Below are 23,239 nucleotides of genomic sequence, written 5' to 3'. Positions count from 1 at the left end.
CTATTTACCGCTCAACCTTCCCCAATCAGATTTTCTTTTTCTTTAGCTAATTGTACATCTTTTGAGATTACTCTAGCTCATATACTGTTAGTCTTGAGCTCCTGTTTATGCTACACAGCACTGGTTTGAAGTTACGTATGTACTGCTGTTTACAGTTTGGAGGCAGACCTCGACTGGTTGAGACTGGGAAGCTAGCACTATGACCATCCTATCAGAATCTTTCATGCCTCTTCCATAAAGGAACGCCAGGATTTAGTCTCTATAAAATATATTGTGACCAAGCCTATTGTCATTTCTTTGTATAAAGACACGTGCTGACTTGTTTTTCCCTGACAGGCCACATATCACAGTAAAGGTCTTTCACAGTCCATTAGTGTGCCACTCCAGTGGATGCCCTGTTTTTGATGACTCTGAGGTGCTTTCTCTACCTCATTCCAGAAACAAAGTTTCCTGTGTATCAATCGAGCTATTTACTGCACTCCCATTTCAAGACAGGGATCCATGTTATGTACACTGTCATGCTCGAAGTGGCCCTGAATTTAGCAGAACGTAAGATCACAGCCCTTTGCACCTCTTGCTTGTTACTGCTTAATTACACCCGTTGTTAGATCCACCTCTTTCTTTTAATGGCAGGACATTAATCAATTGTAAAAATTTACATATATACTGTTCAAACAGTAATCTATATATTTTCTTAGCAATCAAGCTAGCAACCCATATAACAAGCTTGGCCACTAGGTTGAAATTTCTATTTTGTGTGCTCACTGCAGTTCATTCTGTCTCCTTTCTGCACAACACGTATTACAAGTCTAAATGAATGCTAAATTATAGGTTGCCTTCATTTAGTTTTGCTATAGGTTTTCGTCGAAGCAGTGACTTTTTTAGTTGGCAGGAGGTTTGACAAACATTTGAATGAAAAATCTAGTTTGATCTAACTGATTTTGTAGGTAGGTCTCAGTGTTTCAGTGGAAACAAAGATCATTATTTTAATAGGCTTGCATCACTTGCCACACCTGAATTGGTCATTGTATATATTGTACAGAACTACAGTATTGTCTAATTGGTGTATGTTTGATGTTCCCTTCTAACCTGTTAATTCTACAAGCGTACAAAACATTTGGTCTTCTGGGGCCTGTTGGAAACTGGTATCGTCTGCATGAGCTGTATCATTTAAAAATGTTTTTCCTCTCCCTAAGAACATCAAAAAGCTTCTGAAGATACCTTACAGCAAGTCCCATGTGAGCATGGCTGTTCATCGCATTGGACGAACCCTTTTATTGGACGACCTAGACATTCAGGAGCTGTTCATGAGATCATCACAGGTCAATATCCTTTATTTGTAACAGATGTTTCCTATTATTTTGTATATAATACATGTGTGACAGTGCCCCAGCAATTACTTTTCCACCTTTTCTTTTTCTCTATTTCTCCATTATTTCTTTTCATCTATCTTTCCTATCCCTTTTCCGATTTCATCTTTAACTGAATATTCTCATATACATCTATCCCTCCCTCTTCGGCTTTTGTCATTTTCAACATTTCTTTCTTATTCCTAGTCTTTTCTGTCCTTCTAGTCATAAAACCCCACCCCTAGAAGACTCTCCTGTACAAACGCACTGGCCATCACTGTCAGTCAGATGACAGCTGCTAGGGCTGTTCAGCAACCTTTTCACAGAAGGCTGTAATTCCTTACACACCCTCACGCCCCTCAGCTCCAAATCCAAGATATTGTACGTCACAGAGGAGTTCTGTAACCTTGTAATGAGGGAAAGCTGAATGTCAAGTCCCTTTATAATATTCCAGAACTTTTGAGAGACGTTTTGTACAACATTTTCAGAATGTATCCTGTGGAGGAAAATGGCAAAGCAACATCACAATGTAGGACACATTCTTTAAGCAGCTTAACAAAGGTGCTTTCAAAGTTCCCTTTTTGCATGTTTGAGCGTCCAGCATGCTGCTTAATTGCTGCTCTTGCCGTCTTGTATTCCAACAGTGTACTATATAGAGAACTGTCAATGTTTCTCATCAGTCCATTATTGTTAACTATTCTTTAAAGACTTCTCAGCTTGATTGAGTTTTAGAATTTAGAATGGTAGTTATTTTTTGCCCAGTAGGTGTTTACCTAATAGTATCTTTAGTGTTTGATCATAGTCAAATAGTGAGCCAAATGGTATCCTTTTTCATAAATAAATTTTCCAAATCTAATCAACACATTTTATGAAAAGTAGCCAGGAGCGAAGCAATCGTGCAGAGTTGGAGTTGAAGCGGAGGTACGCGACGTCTCAACGTTTATTTACTTGTACGCTCTGAAGCTTTAGAACGTTTCTTAGTGGAGCAAAGCCATGGGTTTAGTAGTCATTGCAGAGGTGAAGTCAAAGTGGGAAGACGTGAAGTCTAGATGCTCGTTTGCTTTTATCCTCTTGCACACACTTGGGCTTTAAAACATTTTTCCTGAGTAGTCGGTGGAGTCTGGGCTACGACAGGTCAAGGAGGCTCTTCTTTGCTGCACATTGCCTGTCCTATTGACGGTCTTTAGCCTCTGCTCTGTGCAGTGCAGTTCCTTGCTGGCATCTTCTTGCAACATTTTCCCTTGGAATAAGTCCCCTTGCTCTCCAAGTAAGCTTTTATTTGTTCAAAACATTTTAACATGGGTTGTTGTTTTGCAGTGTTTAAAGGGCTTTATTAAGCTGGAAGCTTGGGGTGGCCTGAAGCCGAGACGGATAGTGGTGACAACATCGTGGTGACGTAATAATTTCAGGAAACGGTAGTCAGTGAGCCAGAATATCTGGCTGCTTTGCGAGTGATATCCCTTTAATGAATCTCTTTTGGCGCTATCGAAACTAAACAGAATAAATTATATGCATACATATGGTTATTCAGTTTGGAGGCTTGTGGGCTGACCTGATTGCTAAGTATATCTAGTGAGGGTTCATTGGAGCTTTATTGGGATACATTTGATTAAAGCTGTATTGTATTGTAACGATATTTCGAAGGGATTGTGTCCTCCGACGTATTCCTTATCTTTGATAGATCATCTCCAAGCTTGCTGGCCTCGGAAAAAAATTTTTTAGTAGAGGGCGCTGCGCGTCGACGTCCCTCGAGCCGATGTCCTTCGACGGCCTATGTATCGGCGCCGATGTCATCACGTGTATAAATAGACTCGCGCAGCGTCCGTTGCTCAGTTCCGTTTTTCCGCGCTTCGTGGGGCCTCGGAATATTGTTGCTCGGTTCTTCAGTCAAATATATCAATATTCCTCGTGAATACCGACTCGTACTCGATGGCTTCCTCACCCGAACCGACGACTCCACGGTCCGGCTTCAAAAAATGTCGAGACTGTGGGAAGAAAATGTCGTTGACAGATGCTCACGGGATCTGTTTATGGTGCCTGGGAATCGAGCACCATTGTTCGGAGCGCGAGGGCTGCATGTCCATGACGGCGAAAGCCTTGAAGGAGCGTAAGGGGAAGCTCGAGAGAGGTAAGGCAGTTAAAACTTCTTCGAAAGTTTCCTCGGCGGAGTTGAGATATTCGTCTCCTCGCCATCACAAAAGACATTCTCGTTCTAGGTCTCGAAGCAGTTCCCATCACTCTTCGAGATCTAAGCATTAAAAAAAAAACGTCGAAGATCCCATTCCTCGTCTTTGTCTTCCATTTCCCCAAAAAGTGTCTCCTGCCCCACAAAACATAGCTCTCAGGCTGAGTGGGAGGAATTCAGGAAAAAGATGCTAAGCGTCTTCGAGAAAGCGGCCTCGACCCCCTCGAAGACTGCTGAGGGTGATACCCTGGGTGAAAGACCCGAAAAATCAAAAAGCCGCGAGTCGCAGCACCCGGCGAAAGAAGCCACTTGCCAGCGTCACGAACCCTCGAGTAAAGGCAAAGTTGCGTCTTTCGACGCCGTTGTCGAAGATCCCTTCGACACATAAATCAGCGTCGTTTGTACAGGGGAAAAATGTCCTGATAATGACAGAAAACACAGTGGCCATACACTACCTCAACAAAAGAGGAGGCGTAGGATCACTGCCCCTGTGCAGAGAGGCGATGCAGCTCTGGTTTTGGGCAATCCAAGAAGGAATCTCTCTATCGGCAGTTCACCTAGCCGGAGAGAAGAAATTGACGGCGGACGCTCTGAGCAGGCAGGGCACAGTCTCCCACGAGTGGGAACTAGCTCAGGATGTTGGGGAACCCCTCAAGTGGATCTGTTTGCCACCAGTACAGGCAGAAAGTGTGATCTGTTTTGTTCAAGGGAATTTCCCCTGAGAGGAGCTCTAGGGGACGCGTTCGTAGTGGACTGGGAGTTTCCACTCCTGTACGCGTTTCCACCAGTCCCTGTCATTCCTCAAATGATCAGGGGGTTGAGAAGATTCCGGAGAACCATGATCCTAATTGCCCCAGACTGGGCCAGGAGAACGTGGTACCTGGACCTTCTGGATATGTCCATCTGCCCTCCAATTCGTCTTCCACTCAAGGAGAATCTTCTCTCACAGAAGGGAGGTCAGGTTCTCCATCCAGACATCAGAACTCTCAACCTTCACGCCTGGCTTCTGAAAGGTTGACATACAAGGATTGGGACCTCCCTGATGACGTCATGGAAGTGTTGCTTTCGGCCAGAAGGCCAGCAACAAAGTCTTTATACCGCTGCCGTATAAACAAATTCTGCAGCTGGTGTAGAGAAGAGAATATCGACCCCTTTCCATGTGGTACACCAACGGTGTTATCCTTTCTACTCTATTTGGCAAGTTCAGGCCTTCAAGTTGGCACTATCGAGGGCTATCTCGCAGTGCTGTCGATCTTCAAGCGAACTGCAGAGGAGCCTTTGTATTTCAAATTAACCTTAGTAATACAATTTCTAAAGGGATTAACTAATGTCTACCCTCCAAGACCTTTCCAGGTTCCTTTATGGGACTTAAATTTAGTCATAATTTCCTGATGGGGGCTCCTTTCGAACCACTCCACTCTTGTTCGCTAACATTTCTCACCCTTAAAACTGGCTTATTAGTGGCTTTAACATCTGCTAGAAGGGTGAGCGAATTACAAGCTCTATCTTGTAAACCCCCTCATACAATTTTTCATAAAGACAAAGCCTAATTTCCTCCCAAAGGTGGTTTCTGAATTCCACATCACTCAGAAAATTACCTTACCTTCATTCTATCTGCCTCCCCATCCGGGGAAAGAGGAAGAAAGGCTACATAGGCTGGACCCAAAGCGGGCTTTAAGCTTTTACATCAGCAGACTTGCTAGGATTAGGCAAGCAGACCAACTGTTCGTAGGTTACGCAGAGTACAAATTAGGACTACCGATAACAAAACAAACAATTTCCTGATGGATTATTTTGGCCGTCTTGGAATGTTCCAAACTAGCAGGGAAAGAGCCTCCTCAAAATCTTAGGGCTCATTCAACCAGGGGTATCGCAGCCTCCTCGGCCCTCTAAAGAGGGGTGCCGGTTCGAGACATATGTGCGGCTGCCACTTGGTCGTCCGCACATACCTTCACAAGATTTTACAACCTGAATTCCTCCTCTAGTCAAGAGACTAGGTTTGGCAAAGCCGTATTACATTCGGTTCATTCCTAAAAGGAAACATGGCGTTTTACTCCCACCTCCAATTGCACACCACTGCTATGGGAGTCTATCAAAGATAAGGAATACGTTGGAGGACACAATCCCTTCGAAGAACAAGTTACTTCTTACCTTGTAACATTCTTTCGATGGGATGTTCCTCTGACATATTCCTTATCGCCCCTCCCATCCATCCCGCAGTAATACTTCCCCTGTGGTTGCAGCTTACGCTCCTTCAAGGTCACTAACCAATTCATGTAAAACAACTGTTAACGTCAAAACGGAACTGAGCAACGGACGCTGCGCGAGTCTATTTATATGCCTGATGACGTTGGCGCCGATACAGAGGCCGTCGAGGGACATCTGCTCGAGGGACGTCGACACGCAGCGCCCTCTACTGAAAAAAATGTTTCCGAGGCCAGCAAGCTGAGAGATGATCTATCAAAGATAAGGAATACGTCGGAGGAACATCCAATCGAAAGAACGTTACAAGTTAAGAAGTAACTTGTTCTTCTAAAACGCTAGATAGGCAGAGAGGCATCTTGGCGCTGGAGGGGGCAGAGAGGAAGCGGACGACAACCACTATAAAACAACAGTGTCTTGATCTGCTTGCGGAAGCTGGATAGTGCATGGTTGCTTCTAATATGCGGGGTAAGAGCATTCCACAGCAGCCGAGCCAGCACAGAGAAAGATCTGCCACCTGCTCGTGCACGTCTAAACCGGGGAACACACAGCAAAAATTGATTAGCAGAGCGAAGTGTTCTTGTAGGTTGGTAGATGGAAAACTTAGATTGAAGGAATTGGACGCCCTCAGCATGAATAGCCCGGTGTACCGTGCATAGAATCTTGAAATTATTCCTAGCCTTGACTGGCAACCAGTGAAGGCTCTGGAGAAAATCACGTGAGTGAGAAAGCCTAGGGGCATTAAGAGCCAGCCTGGTGGCGGCATTTTGAAGAATTTGGAGCTTCTTGATCAGCATCTCTGGTTGACCGAGGTAGATGATGTTACAATAGTCTAAGGCTCCCATGATAGAGGCAGTAATGAGCCCTAGCCTCATCTGGGAGAAAGGGGAGAACCTTCTTTAGGGTTTTCAGTTCAGTGAACCCTGCCTGGCAAATTGCTGAGATTTGAGATTCTCTGGAGCCAGAAGCCATAACCTTAATACCTAGTCTTTTGACAACCGCTGATGAGTTGGACATGGTCCCAGACGGGCAGGCCAGTAATAAGAAGTCGAACAAGAATTATCCGACTCCTTGCCAATCGCCAGTACCTCCGTCTTCTCTCTGTTCAGTTTTAGCCAATTAACTGACATCCACTTCCCTATCGCTGCGAGGCAATCTCTCAGACGCTGAGGGGGACTTTCTTCTGAGGTATTAATGCGAAAAAGTATCTGAGTATCATCTGCATATATAAAAAAAAATGAACTCCAGAGCTAAAAATAAGCATAGCCAGGGCTACCATATACAGATTAAAAAGTAATGGTGAGAGTGCCGACCCCTGGGGAACTCTGCAGCCAAACACCAAGGGTGGGAGACGTGAAAGGGGGGAGGGACACCACCTGAGTGCGATCCAACAAAAAAGATGAAAACCATTTCAGGGGGACCCCGGAGACTCCCGCGTCAGAAAGACAGTATAGGAGTCTTTGATGATAAATCGTATCAAAGGCCACAGAGAGATTTAGCAAAATAAGTGCACTTGTCTTGTATCCTTGCTATATCATCAAAGAGGGTGATCATTATAGACTCTGTACCCATCCCTGGGTGAAAGCCTGCCTGGAGGGGATGAAGAATCTTATTAACCTCAAAGAAGTCCGAGAGCTGGGGGGTAATAATAGACTCCAGCACTTTTGCCATTGCAGGGAGTAAAGAGATGGGGCGGTAATTTTCCGCTGCCATAGGATCAAGCTGGGGTTTTTTTCAACAACGGCGACAATACAGCATGTTTAAGTGCATTAGGGATAAATTCTGTTGAGCACGAGAAATCTAGTGCCTCGGTAAAAAGAGGGACAAAGTCCCCCGAGAGGCCCTGTACAATATGAAGGGGAATAGGGTTCAAGGGAGAAGCGAATTTCAATTTTGCAAGGGCCTTTACAACCATAGTTTCTGTGATTGTGCCAAAATTAAAAATATTGGGGGGTTGCCTAGTTGAACAATTAAAAAATTTAAAAGTGTCAAGAGAGATAGGTCTTTCAGCCCTTATCTTATCTCGAATGGCACAAATCTTGTCTTGAAAAAAAGATTCAATGTGGTCACATTGTGCTTGAGTGCGAGTTACAGTGGAAAAAGATTGTGGTGAGGAGGATAGCTCTTTGGTCACCAAGAAAAGCTCCTTCGAAGAGCATGATGCATTTAAGATTCGGTTGGCATAGTGTTGAGCTTTAGCTCTTTTTATAGAACTTTGAGAGTCCTTTCTGGCTTGCATGTAGGCCAGTTTGTTATCAGCATCAGAAATGGTGAGCCATTTTCGGTCAAAGTGACAGCACTTTTGTTTTAATGTCCTCCGCTCTACAGAATACTAGGGAGCTGACGGGACCATACATGTGGGAAGCAGTTGAGAGGGGGTCAAAGTAATAGATGTTAGTTCTAAAGCAGAAACAATAGCATTGCAGATATTCGTGCCCTTATCTCTTTTCTGCTGAGTTGTGTTCATGAAAGCTGGATGGTTTGTTTTGTCTGTGAGCTCCAAGGAAAGTTTGATATTTTAACAGAGTCAATGAAAATTGAACAGTCACCTAATCTTTTTGGAAATATACAAAAATGTCGCCTCCAGAACTCTGACTGCTGAAAATTCAGACTTTATCTGATCCCCTTACACCACATATATAAGTGGGAGTGGGTATGGGATATAATACAAGTACGGTGGAGGAGCGGGGGTCTGCCCCCGCATATGTATGTGGTGTAAAGGGGGGTTGGGGAAAAGAATTGTCACCATTTTCATCCATTGGACTTCTGGGGGGTCACAGTAATAATCGTATAAAGAAGGGAAACCCCCTTAGTTTTATACTTTGTCTGTTAGGGGTATATTAAGACTAAATTATAGAGAACAACAAAGTAAACATCCTCATTTCTCTAGAGCATCCCACTGATAATCACCAGAGCTATAGAATATGTATCAAAAATATTTTTATTGAATCATTATATAAAAAATATCTAAAAAGTAAGAACATATTTGATAAAAGACAAGAACAAAGTGCACATAATAATAGTTAATTTACTAGTATAATTAATAGTTAATCACACACCGATGTCACTGTGACTTCGGATTTTAACACTTGAAAAATTGTGATGACATATACAAGTGAAATATTAATCCCTCGCCGGGTTTCAAAAACAATTGAGAAAACACCTATAGCTAGTACTGTTTGTTACTAGTATTTTGCCTCGACATGTTTCAGTTCTGTACATTCATTATAGAACTTTCTTCAGGAGGAACTTGATTTTACTATGTCACTTCGACCTTGACAATGACTTCTTAGGAACAATAGAAGAAGATAATCTTGGTCCTGGTGTTTGCAGATTGATATGCTGGTGGGAGGAGAAAGGGGACAAACAAACACGGAGCGAAATTAGCCCGTTGTCTAAATTTTCAAACAAGTTAAAATACAGAGAAATTCTGTGTGTCTTGAGGTACAGAAATTAATAATTTACCTCTTGACTGCATGGTAAAGGTCTTCAAGCTTGTACTGGATTCTCAAATAGACCAGTTTAGCCGTATCCCGAAATTTTTCAGGGGAAATCGACTGTAAACATACAGAAAGAAGACTTTGGATGAGAACCCGAAAACGGGCTCCGTTGCTGTATATTTTTTAATGGATCTATAATTGTTTAAAAGAATATATACTCTCAGGATAAGGGATAGAAACCGACTGAAGAAGACAACTGAACAATAAGTTAATGTGAAAGTGCTAAAAAACCCTTTAGATCTGTCACTTTATTTCTTATTTTTCCCGTGTATATGTGAATCTACAGCAAAGGCTTAAATCTCTATGTTTAAGAATTATTCCTAGATGGCCGTGGGTATTCTTATATATGAGTATTCCATTTAAATCGGTACCCTCAACTGTTCAGTCGACTACTGGTTTCAGAAAGGACCCTTCTTGCAGTAGAAACCTTTGAGTCCGTTAATAGTTCCCATTACATTTGCCATATTTACCTTCAGATTCTTTGATAGGGCGTCTTTAGGTATAATAGGGTTCTTCCTTAGAGTGGTAGAGACCAGGGTAGGTAGCGCCTGTTTTCAGGTAGTCTTCTAGATGTTACCCTAGAGAACTAAACAGACAAAAACAGTGCTGTGACTGTCGGCAGTGCGCGGACGAGATGTTTGTTTTGTTCATTGCGTACATCCCTTTTATTAGTAGTAGCATAATTGTATTCCGTATCTCGCTTTCGCACCTAGATTGTTTTATTATATTATTACTTACCGCAAAGGGAATGGTTTCTTCAGCGTTCGCTCGCGGGAAACAGCTACAGTGGATCCACTATCCACAGTGGATAAAAGGATCCACCCCGTCTCCACTACCAGGCCAACCAGATCACCATACACCAACATGCTCTCGGTGCCACTAGTAAAAAGAGTAAAAGCGGGCGGATCCAGCTTCCCCTATCTAGCGCCCACTCACTGGAATGCCCTACCTCCTACTATCCGAGGGGAGGCCTCCCTCACCACCTTCCGCAAAACTCTGAAAACTACCCTTTTCACATAAGACCCGACACACCAGCACAAATACTTATCATATATGTTGTAATATACGTCCCAATGCAATATCTGTAACAACAGTATGATATCTTGTAGTATTCATAATGTGTTATCAATCGCTTTCATGCCTGTACCATGTAACTAAGTTATTGCAAGTAACAGCGCCTCAATGCCCCTGGGCTTCTTGCGCGCTGTATAAATAAATAAATAAGTGTTCTGGCTGTTTACTCGATCGCGACGTCGATGTAGAGCGGCGGATACCTAGTTCCGCTTTCAGTGTCGTATAGCTGATCATGGGCGCCATCTTGCTGGTATAAATATATACGATTGTGTATCGATGGCTGCATTGGTGTTGTCCGTTGTTTGTGTTAATAATGCTCGCTTTTTACCTTGTTCTCGCATATAAGACCTCTCTACTTACTGTAGGAAAAGGCGATCTAATGTTCTATCATTTGAATAGTGAGAATCACTTAGTGGCTGTTCCGCGGAGCTTATCTTACTTTACTTGCTCTGTATAAATGAGAGTTCTTACAAAAATTCTATTTCGTGCCTGCATTATTTAGAAGGTATTAACTCTAGAAGTGTTATAAGACCGCCTAGCTATATTAGTGATGGATCATCTTGCTAATCTTAATAAGAGACGGGCTGATTTACTTGATCTTATGCCATTCAATTGACTCGTTTAGACCCACACGGTTGCTTTGTGTTTTGAAAATGAGGTATTGTTCTTTGTGAATTAGAATTTTTTTGTTTAGACTTAAGTTGTTCCCTGTGATCACTAAAAGGACTGTCCATGTGAAACTTTCTATGGCGTGATTCTTCTCTATAAAATGTTTAACTAGAGGGGCCTGTATCACTTTATTTCTCAAGCAGCTCTTGTGTTCTGTAATGCGGGTTTTTATCTTTCGATTGGTCTTCCCAATGTAGTGTAGACCACAAGGGCATGTGATCAAATAAACTACAAATTCTGTGTTGCAATTAGAGAAAGACTTGTGGATCCAGGGAGCACTTAAACCAATGTTTGTCTCCTTGCTTTTTTTGGTTAGCTTACACACGGCGCAGTTCCTGCAGGGATGATGACCAGTGACTGGGGGAAGCCCCCATTGGGTCCTGATATTACTCATAGTGGATATGGGTCCCTGGTATCGACTAGAGCTAACCCTATTGCCTATGGACATAGATTTAGTATAGGCAAAAAGAGGTAGTTCAGGATTGGATTGCGTGGTTCTTAACCGTTTCCAATTTTTGGAAATAATGTTACGAATGCCTAAGATATGATGAGTGAAAGTATTCACACATACCATTTTGTTTTCCGTCTGGTCTCTCAAGTGATCTTGTAAAAGGGATTCTCTGTTATTATTAAAAGCGCGCTTCGCTGCTCTTTTTATAAGTTTCCTGGGATAACCCCTGTGTCTCAATTTAACTTTTAGATGTTTAGCTTCCTCCTCATAAGACTCTCTAGTAGAGCTGTTACGTTTTAGTCTGAGATATTGTCCGTACAGCAAGTTGTCCCTTAGATGTTTAATATGGTGGGACTAGTAATGCAAGAGGGCATTCTTCTCGGTACTTTTATGGAAGGGCTTTACGCGGATGATACCATTCGCATGATAGAGTGTTAAATCTAAAAAGTTTATCCTGTCTTGTTCTAAAGACATGGTAAACTGTAGATGTATATTAAGGCTATTAAGCCAGGTGAGGAAGGCTTGAGCCGCTTCTCGTGAGCCCTGCCATATTACCAAGACGTCATCTATATACCGCAACCACGTTTTGATGTTTTGTGTGAACGGGTTCGGTACATATAGAAACTGTTTTTCGAAGAACTCGACATAGAGGTTTGCCAGGCTTGGGGCCATAGTGGCCCCCATGGCGGTACCTTCTGTCTGTTGAAAAAAATCTCTGTTAAATTGGCAAAAGTTTTAGTAAGTGCGAGAGTAATGCACCACATTATAAATGAAGTGGGTACCGGGTCGTGGTCTGTGCGTGCAAGAAGGATCTCTTCCTGTTGTGGAATATTCGTATACAGGGATACTATGTCTAAACCCAGAAATAACAGAGTGAGAGTCAAAATCGGTGTTTTCGATTTTGTTGATTACATCTTTCATATCTTTTAAGATATGATTTCATGTTTAGATCATGACTCTTTAGTAGTGATCTGCAAATACTGACAAGGGTTCCAATATAGGATTTATCCCTGCCACAATAGGTCTACCGGGGGGGTCCACAAGAGTTTTGTGGATCTTTGGGAGGCAATAGAAATTAGGAGTAACTGGATCTTTTTTCATGAGGAAGGCACTCTCTTGTGGGCTAATCCATTCACGCTCGTTTGCCTTCGTTACTTTGAGTTCAATAGCTTGCATTAACTCTTGAGTGGGATCATAACTCAGTTTTTTGTAATATGTTTCATTTAGCAGTTGTCGGTAGCATTCTTCTACATATTTAGTTCGATTAAGAATCACTATACCGTCCCCCTTATATGCCCTCTTAATAATGATCTCTTCGTTTTGGGCTACATTTGTTAAGGCAGATTTTTCTGCTGTGGTTAAATTGAAGAATGTAGTTTGTTTAGACTGTTCTAGTTTCTCGACTTCTGCTAACACTCGTTTCTCAAAAACAAGTGATTCAGGGGAGAAGGCATGCCCCGGAGGACAAAAAGTAGAGGGAGGGCGAAGGCCCGTGCAGTTAGTTATATTGGGGGCAGAATGGCTCTCAATAGCAAAAAATTCCTTTAAATTAATTTTGCGCAGCAATTTCTGGAATTCTACTCGAAAAAGGAAGGGGTCGTGTGTCTTAGTAATTACAAAACCTAATCCTTTATTTAGCACATTTTGTTCGATGTTGTTTAAAGGGTAGTCTGATAAATTGACTAGAAGTGATTCCCGCTCCGAGCCTGTTTCGAGTTGTCACCCCCCGCTCCTCTGGGGGGCCTTGGTGTAAAAAACGCCCTTTATTGTAATTCTGATTACCTCTTCCTCTTTTTTGGTTCGTGTTCCCACGTCCCCTTCCTCGTTGTCCTCCGGAGCTCCCTTCTCGCGGAACATCTGGGTCACTGGAATTGCTCTCCTTGCTCGAGCTGTAGGAGGTGCCTCGAAAACGTACTCTGCGTGATTGATTCATACGATTAGCCTGTTGAGCAGTTTCACGATTTTCCCTGAAAAATTTCCGGATATGCCTAAACTGGTCTATTTGAGAATCCAGTACAAGCTTGAAGACCTTTACCACGCAGTCAAGAGGTAAATTATTAATTTCTGTATCTCAAGACACACAGAATTTCTCTGTATTTTAACTTGTTTGAAAATTTAGACAACGGGCTAATTTTGCTCCGTGTTTGTTTGTCCCCTTTCTCCTCCCACCAGCATATCAATCTGCAAACACCAGGACCAAGATTATCTTCTTTTATTGTTCCTAAAAAGTCATTGTCAAGGTCGAAGTGACATAGTAAAATCAAGTTCCTCCTGAAGAAAGTTCTATAATGAATGTACAGAACTGAAACATGTCGAGGCAAAATACTAGTAACAAACAGTACTAGCTATAGGTGTTTTCTCAATGGTTTTTGAAACCCGGCGAGGGATTAATATTTCACTTGTATATGTCTTCACAATTTTTCAAGTGTTAAAATCTGAAGTCACAGTGACATCGGTGTGTGATTAACTATTAATTATACTAGTAAATTAACTATTATTATGTGCACTTTGTTCTTGTCTTTTAACAAATATGTTCTCACTTTTTAGATATTTTTTATATAATGATTCAATAAAATATTTTTGACACATCTTCTATAGCTCTGGTGATTATCAGTGGGATGTTCTAGAGAAATGAGGAAGTTTACTTTGTTGTTCTCTATAATTGGGTCACAGTAATTTACTTTGTGGGATGTTCTAGAGAAATGAGGAAGTTTACTTTGTTGTTCTCTATAATTGGGTCACAGTAATGACATAGATCCATCGTTTTGAGTTGTGGCAGAATTATTTTAAACTTTTCCATGATTAAGGACTCTTGCCACTTTCCTGAATAGTGCCTTATGTGTGGAAAAGATGCAGTCTCACATAATTCTGACCTTTGTGGACCTTCAGATGACTGGCTGCCCAGGGAGTTTGGAATCTGAGGTAGGGGTAGTTTATTATGATTCTACCCATAATTATTTTAATATTGTATGATGGGGGCACCTTTGGGGCGCACATTCCCACTCCTAAAGAAGTGCTTGTTTAGTGAATTTTTTGGATAATGTGGGGTGATGGGCCCGTTTTGTCTTGGAATCCTTGACGTTTTTCCACTAGATAACAAATATGGATTTGCTAATTGCTCATTACTAATCATTTGAACATTGGAAAATACATTTTGCGATATCCTGAATTGAACTGATTGTTGGTAGGTGTCTAGTTAATGTTAATCTAAGCTGAACAGGTTCTGTCTCTTAAATTACATATTTGATATTCGATTTATAAAATGTTTTTAAAATGTTTTTTTCTGTAGTACTTAATGGCCCTCATTACGACCCTGGCGGTAAGTAAAGGACATTACCGGCATGGCGCAACTAACGTGTCCGTGCTGTCCAGAAACCGTTAAAAGCAGTACATTACGACCTCTCGGGCAAGTGCATTGCACCATGCCGGTAACGTCCCAAAAATGGCACCTACCAGCATCATATGCCGTGCAAGGTGCACTACCCCCACCCCTCCCACCGATATTAGCGATCACCGCAAATAGCGGTGACCGCTATTAGTGGTGAACGTAAATAAGTGGATCCGGAAGTTGCGTCATCGCAACGGAACGGGAAAGAGCACGGCGGCCATCTTTAAAAACACAATCCATTGCCATCCTCCGCAACCAGTGGACATCTGACCCCCAGACTCGCCACAAACCTTCACCTACATCCACCCATCGTCAGACTGCTGAAAGTAGTTAAAAAAAGTTGCGATCAGCTGCGGCAGGAGCGCTTCACTAGGAGGAGCTGAACATGTTTGCCGAAACACTACAGGAAAACGCCGATGTCGTATTTTCAACCGAGATGACGAGACTGGCGAAAGCACGGAAGAAGGCCATATGGGCCATAGTAGCACAGCGGGTCAGTGCAGTTGGCACAACACCACGCAGCGCACGACAGTGCCAGAAAAGGTGGGACGATCTCCGGCTCTGCGTAAGGAGTATACTGTCTGCTAACAGAAACCTGGGCATGGCAACTGGTGGAGGAGCATTCACCGATAAAATTGCAGCCGTGGGAGGAGATATGTGCCACAACCATTGGCATCGAGAGCATTGATGAAGTCGGAGAAATGGAGAGAGGGGCCCCGACATCAGGTGACGCAGGTAGGTGCCTTGAATCAAGCCATGCCAAACTCACTGAAGTCCAGAATCATGTGAAGCGCAATGTTGCCTAATAGGGTTAACGCGACACATCAGCAGAAGACTGCCTACAGGCATTTTTGACCTCTACCCTGTACACATGTAGTATGCACACCCTTACTGTAGGCACCCACATTCCTCGATGCTTCTTCCACCCAAAAGGGAGACAACCTGTATGTCACTGCCTCCAATGTGCACCATCTAGTTATCAAAATGATGTCAGTCATCACAATGCCTGCTCAATGTCGGCAGACCCATCAATAACACTTTCCCTCCTTTGCTCCACCACAGGCTCTCATTCAAACCTTGGCGATGAAGACACTGGCACCACACCTCCCAAGAAGTCCAGGCCCGAAGTACCACCACACCAACCCTCCACCTCTGCTGGACAAAACAAACCCCCACAACAGCCAAAATCTACGGGCACAACACAGGCCAGGGCACTGATAATAATCAAGGCAAGCACCACGATACCACCAGCAACAGACATCCATCAACTGGTGCCCACTGAAGGGACTGTGTCTGCAGGAAGCAGCACGATTGGGGAGACTGCTGCCATTGCAGCTAGCTCGGATAGTGATGTGGAGGATTCTGATGTTGTAGTATGTCCCCCCACTACCCACCCTCATTCCCCCTACCTGTCCCCAGGCAGCCAGCATGATGGTGGCACACGGGGGCAATCCCCTGATGACTCATGGCCAGCCACTCCATGCCCAGTGGAAGATGTGCAGGAGGGGAGCAGCACTATCGACACGCCACTGGCATTATCCATTGCCCAAAAAAAACAAGTGTCGCTGGACCAAATCATCACACGCCAACACCAACTGTCCTCACTCCTACCTCTGCATGTGGCCGAATGTGGAGGTGCAAGGGCGGAAATGCACCAATGTGCAGATACTGTGAAGGCAGCCATACAATCCTCCACCAAGGATATCTGTGCAGAACTCGCCGCGGTGCGGCACGTGCTCTCGGAGCTCGTTCAAACAATGAGGGACATGCGTCCTCGTGAACAGTCGAGTACCTCCTCTGCTGCCAGTTCGACCCCAAGCAGCCCCGTCCGCAGATTGGGCAGGAACCTGCGGAGTTCAGGCAGGGGTGCCCCGGGGGCCGGGAGAGGGGGCTGCCAATAGAGGCCACCCAGTGGAACAATACCACATTATGCATGTCACCACAGGCATCCACACACTTTTGCGGGGAGTTGAGGGGGGAGTGGGTGTGTTGGGGAGTTGAGGGGGGAAGGTGGAGTGGGTGTGTTGGAGAGTGGAGGGGGGGAGGGGGTGTGTTGGGGAGTTGAGGAGGGAGTGGGTGTGTTGGGGAGTTGAGGGGGGAGTGGGTTTGTTGGAGAGTGGAGGGGGGAGTGGGTGTGTTGAGGAGTTGAGGGGAGAGTGGGTGTGTTAATTCAAATCACATTTTCAATACACTTTTTGCTTGTGCACAAATCACATGTGTGGACATTGATCATTGCGTATGTGTGCTTTATTGGTGAACAGCCGACAGTGTGCATGTCCCAGACACACACAGTGCCCAAGTGCCATCTCCATGTGACACACACCATCCGTGTGTGCTAGAAGCATTGGTTAATGAGATTTTGACGAGTGGCACGTCCCTCCTGTGCATCGCATCCTCCCTGAGGTGCTGCCCCATCTGCAACCTCCTCATCTTCATTGTCAGGTGGTTGCAGTTCAGCGTCAGGGGGCAGGGCCACATTTTGTCTGATGCACATATTGTGTAGCATTACACATGCCATGACGATCTTCGCCACCTTCTCATGTCGGTACAGGAGTGGCCCACCAGACCTGCTGAGGCAGCGAAACCGTGCCTTCAAGAGGCCAAATGTCTGCTCAATCACCACACGGGTTTGTGTATGTGCACGATTATGCTGGTTCTGTGGGTTCCGGACTGGGGTAAGGAGCCACCCCTTCAAGGGATAGCCTGCATCACCTGTATGTGGGCAACAATGTATGTGTCAGTCATGACATCAAACTTCAAATCATGACGTGCCAGCATAGCATGCATTAATCTCTTACTTTGTACCACATTTACATGCACAAATGGAGTCACACTATGTGACCAGTATATGTGTATTCCTCTCATGGACTGTTTTGCAGGCCATCAACCAGTGTATGCAGGGGGGTCCAGTGCCTTGTGAGTGCCCATCCACTGTGTTAGTCCATAGCGGTTGTTTTGGTGATCTGGCAGATGTCCAGTGATATCAATGCTCTCATCATGGCAACATTGCTGTCAGCCTCATGATGACCTCACTGAGCATTGCAAATGTTGTTATGCAATTTATTTGGCCTCTGTGTCTGTGTAGTCGTGTATTGATGTTTATGTCCGTCATGTGCCTCCTTTGTGCGCAGTTATGGGGGACTGGCCTTTCAGTTGATGGTGTTTGGTGCCGTGTATTTGCTGAAGTCATTGCATGTAGGTGCATTTCTTTGAGGTGTATGCGGTCCGATTCAGTACAGTGCACTTGCAGATGGTTGTGTCATGGTTGGGACACACCTTCATTCACATGGCAGGGCTGCTTACATCGGGCATTATGTGTTCAGGTGTCATCTAAGGTTTGGGCTGCTTCAGGGTATGAGCTGGCTCCATTGCCTATGGTACTCGCAGCCAGGTAAAGTATGCATCTCTCCCCCCCACCCTCTTTCAGCCAGGTAAAGTATGCATCCCCCCCCCCTTTCAGCCAGGTAAAGTATGCATCCCCCCACCCCCTTTCAGTCAGGTAAAGTATGCATCTCTCTCCCCCCCCCCTTTCAGCCAGGTAAAGTATGCATTGGTACGTAAATCACCTACCCACTTCACATTTCCATGGCCATGACATGAGACTCACCCAGTAGCCAGGATCTTGGCCCTGCATGTCGCTCCATGTAGCGTGGTATTGTGGAGTTACGCAGGACCATTGCATCATGGGTTGATCCGGGGAATCGGGCACAACAATGTGTAATGATCCTGTTGGAGTCACATACCATTTGCACGTTGATTGAGTGGAATAGCTTACGGTTGCGGTACCCTACCTCAATGGCATGTGGGACCACCAATTCCACATGGGTGCAGTCGATGGCACCAATGCAACCAGGTATGCCGGCGAGTGCATGGAAACCCACTTTGGTGTTTGCGATCTCCTGGGCAGACCGCGGTAAGGAAATGTGGTCATCTGTGTGCTTGAGGAGGGCATCGAGCACTTGGATCAGCGTACATGAGAATAATGGTTGTGAAATGCCATGCAAGTGCCCCACTGTGTGCTGGTAGGTGCCTGTGGCCAGGAAGTGGAGCACGGACACTACCTTCAATATGGGGGGGTGGCGGTGGGTGTTTCAATCATGCTGACGATGCCGTTGTGTATCATGTCCACGATGGTGGTGATGGTGTCCCGGTCCACACGGTACAAGGTGTGGATCTGCTCAGCGGTGAGGTTGAATGGACTGGCTCTGATGCGTGGGATTGGGGGCTGCCTGCGTGGTGGCATTGGCTGTGCTGATGGGGCTTGCTGGCCCTGCCTTGCCCTCCTGCGTCTCCTCTGTGCTGCCTGTTGTTGTTGTTGTTGTTGTTTTAGCACTTGCATTGCAATCAGGTCCTCCAGCCCCAACATTGCTAGTCCTATTGGACTCATTGTGGAGTGTGACTGGGTGTGGGAAGGGGTGGGGTGTGCTCTATTTGTACTTGGTGAGTCTGTATTGCCTCCACCTGTGCTGATTGTGTGCACCTGTGGCAGCTGGGAACACTGCACATGGCCATTTACGGTTGGTCTGCGATGGCGGTATTTGCACCATGGCGGTAAGGTACTTTACGGCCTTCGCAAGGGCGTTAAGAGCATGTCCTCTTGACTCGTGATGTTCCTCAATTTACACCATGCCGCTATTTCCGGCATGGGGGGACGCGTGCCCGCGCCCTTGGTGCTGTTAGCGGCACCGTTAACTACGGTGCCGCTAATTGCACTTACTCGGATCGTAATCGACCTAGCGGTAAGCGATGCCGGTAATCCTTTACCTGCATCGTTTTTCACTTACCGCCAGGGTCGTAATGAGGGCCAATAAGTGTTAGTGATTTATTAAGTGCTATTAGGCCATAGCTCAAGGTGGATATTTTTGTTACATTGACATTTTTTTCTTAGGTTTTTTTTTTTATATAATTTTTTATTACATTTTTAACAAGTTTGACATAATACATGTTGACTTCACAGTACTGGTCAAGAGCGTCTCAGTACCACTACAACATTGTGAGTTTCAAAAAGAAGAACAAAGCGCAACTTGTCATAAATGCCTCTCCCTCTCTCCTTCCCTACCCTCCCACTCACCCCCCACCGGCACTCATCTTGATTAAATAGAACAATTTCAATGGAATGGTTGAAACATCGCTTAGCACCACTCAATACACTTGTTTTGCAGTACGCAGAGCACAATACAGGTTTTTTCCACATAGCTATGAAAGTCAGTGGATGACTGGGGCCATCTCTAATGGCATTGCCTCATAATCCTGGTAAGGGGATTAGTCAGATAGTCTCACAGAATCCCAATAGGCTGCTTAATATTCCAAAAAGGGTAGGCATATCATGTTTATGTTCCGGCGTGATTCCATGACAGCGGCTGTGAGGCTTTCCATTTCATAAATGGCGTGTGCTTTGGTCAGCCACTCTCTTTTTGTGGGAAGGGAGGCTGCCTTCCCCTTGACTGTTAAACATACCCTTGCTGCCAACAGCAGGTTGCGTGACATGTGCGAGAGTGACTCACAAGCGTCTGCATCGTTTGATTCAACACCAAACAAGATTAGTACTGGTGTGAGAACTCTGGATATCCCATATATGGCCTGAATCCACCCCAAAACTTCCTTCCAATACATTTGCACTTCCCGGCATTCCCACCACTGGTGCCAGTAGTCACACCTCTCTCCACAACCCCTGCAACAGTAGGGCAATGTGCCTGGGAACATTTTAATTTTAGGGGGGTGTAATGCCACCTGACCAATAGGCACGCATTATGCATTTTATACTGGACCCAGATTGACGAAGCCCACACCGCCCTGTGTATAGCCTTCCATACCTCTGGCTTGTCTTCCAGTCCCAGCTCCGCTTCCCATTTAACCTCAGATAACGGGCAGTTGATGTCCTCTAGTGGGCAATGGCTTGTATATTCGTGCAATGAGACCCTTTGTGGTTTGGGGGACGCTTAGGATGCGCTCAAAGGTGGGAGGGGGGGTGCTCTAACGAGTTGCCCCACCGGGCATCATTCAGAACACTTTGTAGCTAGAGGAATTGCAAGGGGGAGACTTCCGTGTTTTGCAGGGCTTCCTTCAACATCTGTCCCACTCGCACTAGCCCGGCCTCACACCAGGATTGAAAGCTATGGACCTCACTTATCAGGTCTTGAATGGGAGGGGACCAAATGCAGTTAAGGGGTGAGGGCCATGTCGTTACTCCTCGCATGGCTCGGGAGGGGCGCCAAAGAGACCACAGCACCTTTAGAACGGGATGCTTCCAAATCTGTCGTTTCATTGCTGATAATGGGACCCACAACCATTCCCCTAACGTAACTGGTGCAAAAATGTCATTTTCTATTGCTACCCACTGTTTCTCGGAATTCTCCCACAGAGGGTCTGGCAGTACTCGGAGCTGAGAAGCTCTGTAATATTCCTCCAAGTCTGGGTACCCCATGCCGCCCGATTGTTTGGGCCGCATTAGAGTGGAATAAGGTGTTCTGGGTTTTTTACTGGCCCACAGATACCCCAATAAAATGCATTTCACTTCTGCCAAGAATGGTTGGGGATCACCACCGGGAGGGATTGAAACAAGAACAAAAATTGTGGAAAGATATTCATTGTTATGGATGTAAAGCGTGCTTCCCAAGATAGGGGCAATTTGAACCATCGGTTGATGTCCTCTTGGATGTTATTCCATAGGGGGACATAATTAGCTTCGAAGAGGTCCGAGAATGAGACCGTAATGTTCACTCCCAGGTACCTTAGTGAACAGGGTTGTATCTGGAAGCCCCAGTTCGTTTTTAACTGCTCCAGTGGTTCTACATTAGCTTTTAAGGGGACTGCAATAGTTTTCTGGAGGTTGGCTAGGAATCCTGATAGGGCACTGTACCGCTCCATTTCCTGGAATACGGCGGGATGGAGTCAGGTGGCTGGGTGAGGAAAAGTAAGATATTGTCGGCAAACATTGCCATTTTATACACTTTTCCTCCCCGGGTGTTGCCGTGAATCAGGGGATTAGATCGAATGGCTTGCGCAAAAGGCTCAATGACTAGTGCATAAATTAAGGGGGAGAGCGGACAGCCTTGTCTCGTGCCCCGTGTTAGCCTGAAAGGTTCTGATGAGGAGCCGTTGATGGAGACCTTGGCTAGAGCTGTGTGGTATAATGCTTGTCACGACCCTTGCCCAAAACCCCCTCTAGCAAACCCATTGGCCAGGTGGAGTCAGGACTCGGGCCTCTAGAGCCTGGCATCCTCTTCAAAAGCCCTCATGGGGCCAGGCTCATACACCATGAAAAACAACGGGCTTGGGAACTACTTTATTGTATTGTCAGCCAACATGGAGGCCTCGACATAGCTTGGTTCATAAGAACCAAGCTATGTGGTCTAGTGTTTTGGGTGTGGCAGCCTAGGGACTACTTTACCTGGACTATTTTGTTGGGGCTATTTAAACCACACCCGAGCAAGACAACCCGCTTTGCGTTACTTTGCAACTTGTAACGTGACGCTCACCGTGTCCAGCTATTCCCTCGAACCTCAGAGAAGCAGAACCTGCAAGGAGACAAAAGGAACATTATTAGCAGCAGCATCTTACCGGCAGTCTTCATCTTTAAACACTTGCAGCTACTGAGAACAGCTTCCTCGAATCTGCATGCCTCCCGGACAGAACGACCTGAAAGAGGAAGATGGAGGCAACATTAAAGAAAGCAGTAGAGACATTTACAAATTATGAACAGCTTAAAAGGCTTACCTGGCTGGTCGCCTCTTGGCTGGCACCACTCCGGACATTCCACTCGCGCTGAAGAACACAGCGACCTACAAGGAAGGAAAACACAGGTTAGCAAAGGCAAGACTTTGCAGCGCTGCGCATAGCGCTTACTTACCGCATCATAGCGCACTTAATGTGCCATCATTTGCCAGCGGGGCTCAACCAAGCCAGTTCGCCGCGCTGAAGCTCTGCATACCTAAGGGAGAAAAAAAGAGACATTTTAAACAAAGAAAGGCATGCAGGATAGCAACAAAACTAAAGAACAGCAATAAGACCTATCTGAACAATATCAAACGGGCCGGTGTCAGTGAAGTAACTGGACTGCACTCGCCCATGAAAGACAACGCGCCCCTGCAAAGAAGGCAGGACGGAGAGCACGCCTAATTCTACCACAAGGCGAGGAGAGGGCGCCAGAGGGACTGAAATCATACAGGGGTGGAGGGAGAATACTTACCCCAGTCGGATAGTCTTGAACACAGTCCTCCTGTATTTTCAGGCAGAACCTTCCCCGCAGACCACATCAGGGCAAAGCTGAGAAGCATACCAGCGACTAACCTGGCTGGGTGGCGTCCCTGTGGATACCAGGTGAGCGTAACAATGCTGTGGCTCCCTGAGTCCATGCTGCTCCCAACCCTACCCACTGCAGTACTGCACGTAGAAAAGGCCATTCCACCTGATCAAATGCCT

General features: G+C 45.3%; 1 protein-coding gene across 1 annotated transcript in view; it reads left to right on the top strand.

The window, feature by feature from the left end:
- The window catches only part of EDRF1 (erythroid differentiation regulatory factor 1), a 1,702,580-nt gene that overhangs the window by 284,705 nt on the left and 1,394,636 nt on the right, over window positions 1–23,239 (top strand). The window contains exon 4 of the mRNA XM_069611509.1: window positions 1,197–1,322. Within this exon, the coding sequence (XP_069467610.1) occupies window positions 1,197–1,322 (126 nt within the window). The remainder of the gene's footprint in view (window positions 1–1,196; window positions 1,323–23,239) is intronic.

Source organism: Ambystoma mexicanum, chromosome 8 (genome assembly GCF_040938575.1).
Source record: "Ambystoma mexicanum isolate Mex_15411 chromosome 8, UKY_AmexF1_1, whole genome shotgun sequence".
Taxonomy (NCBI): Eukaryota; Metazoa; Chordata; class Amphibia; order Caudata; family Ambystomatidae; genus Ambystoma; species Ambystoma mexicanum.
The sequence above is the reverse complement of the archived record's forward strand: the minus strand, read 5'-3'. Positions and strand labels throughout refer to the sequence as shown.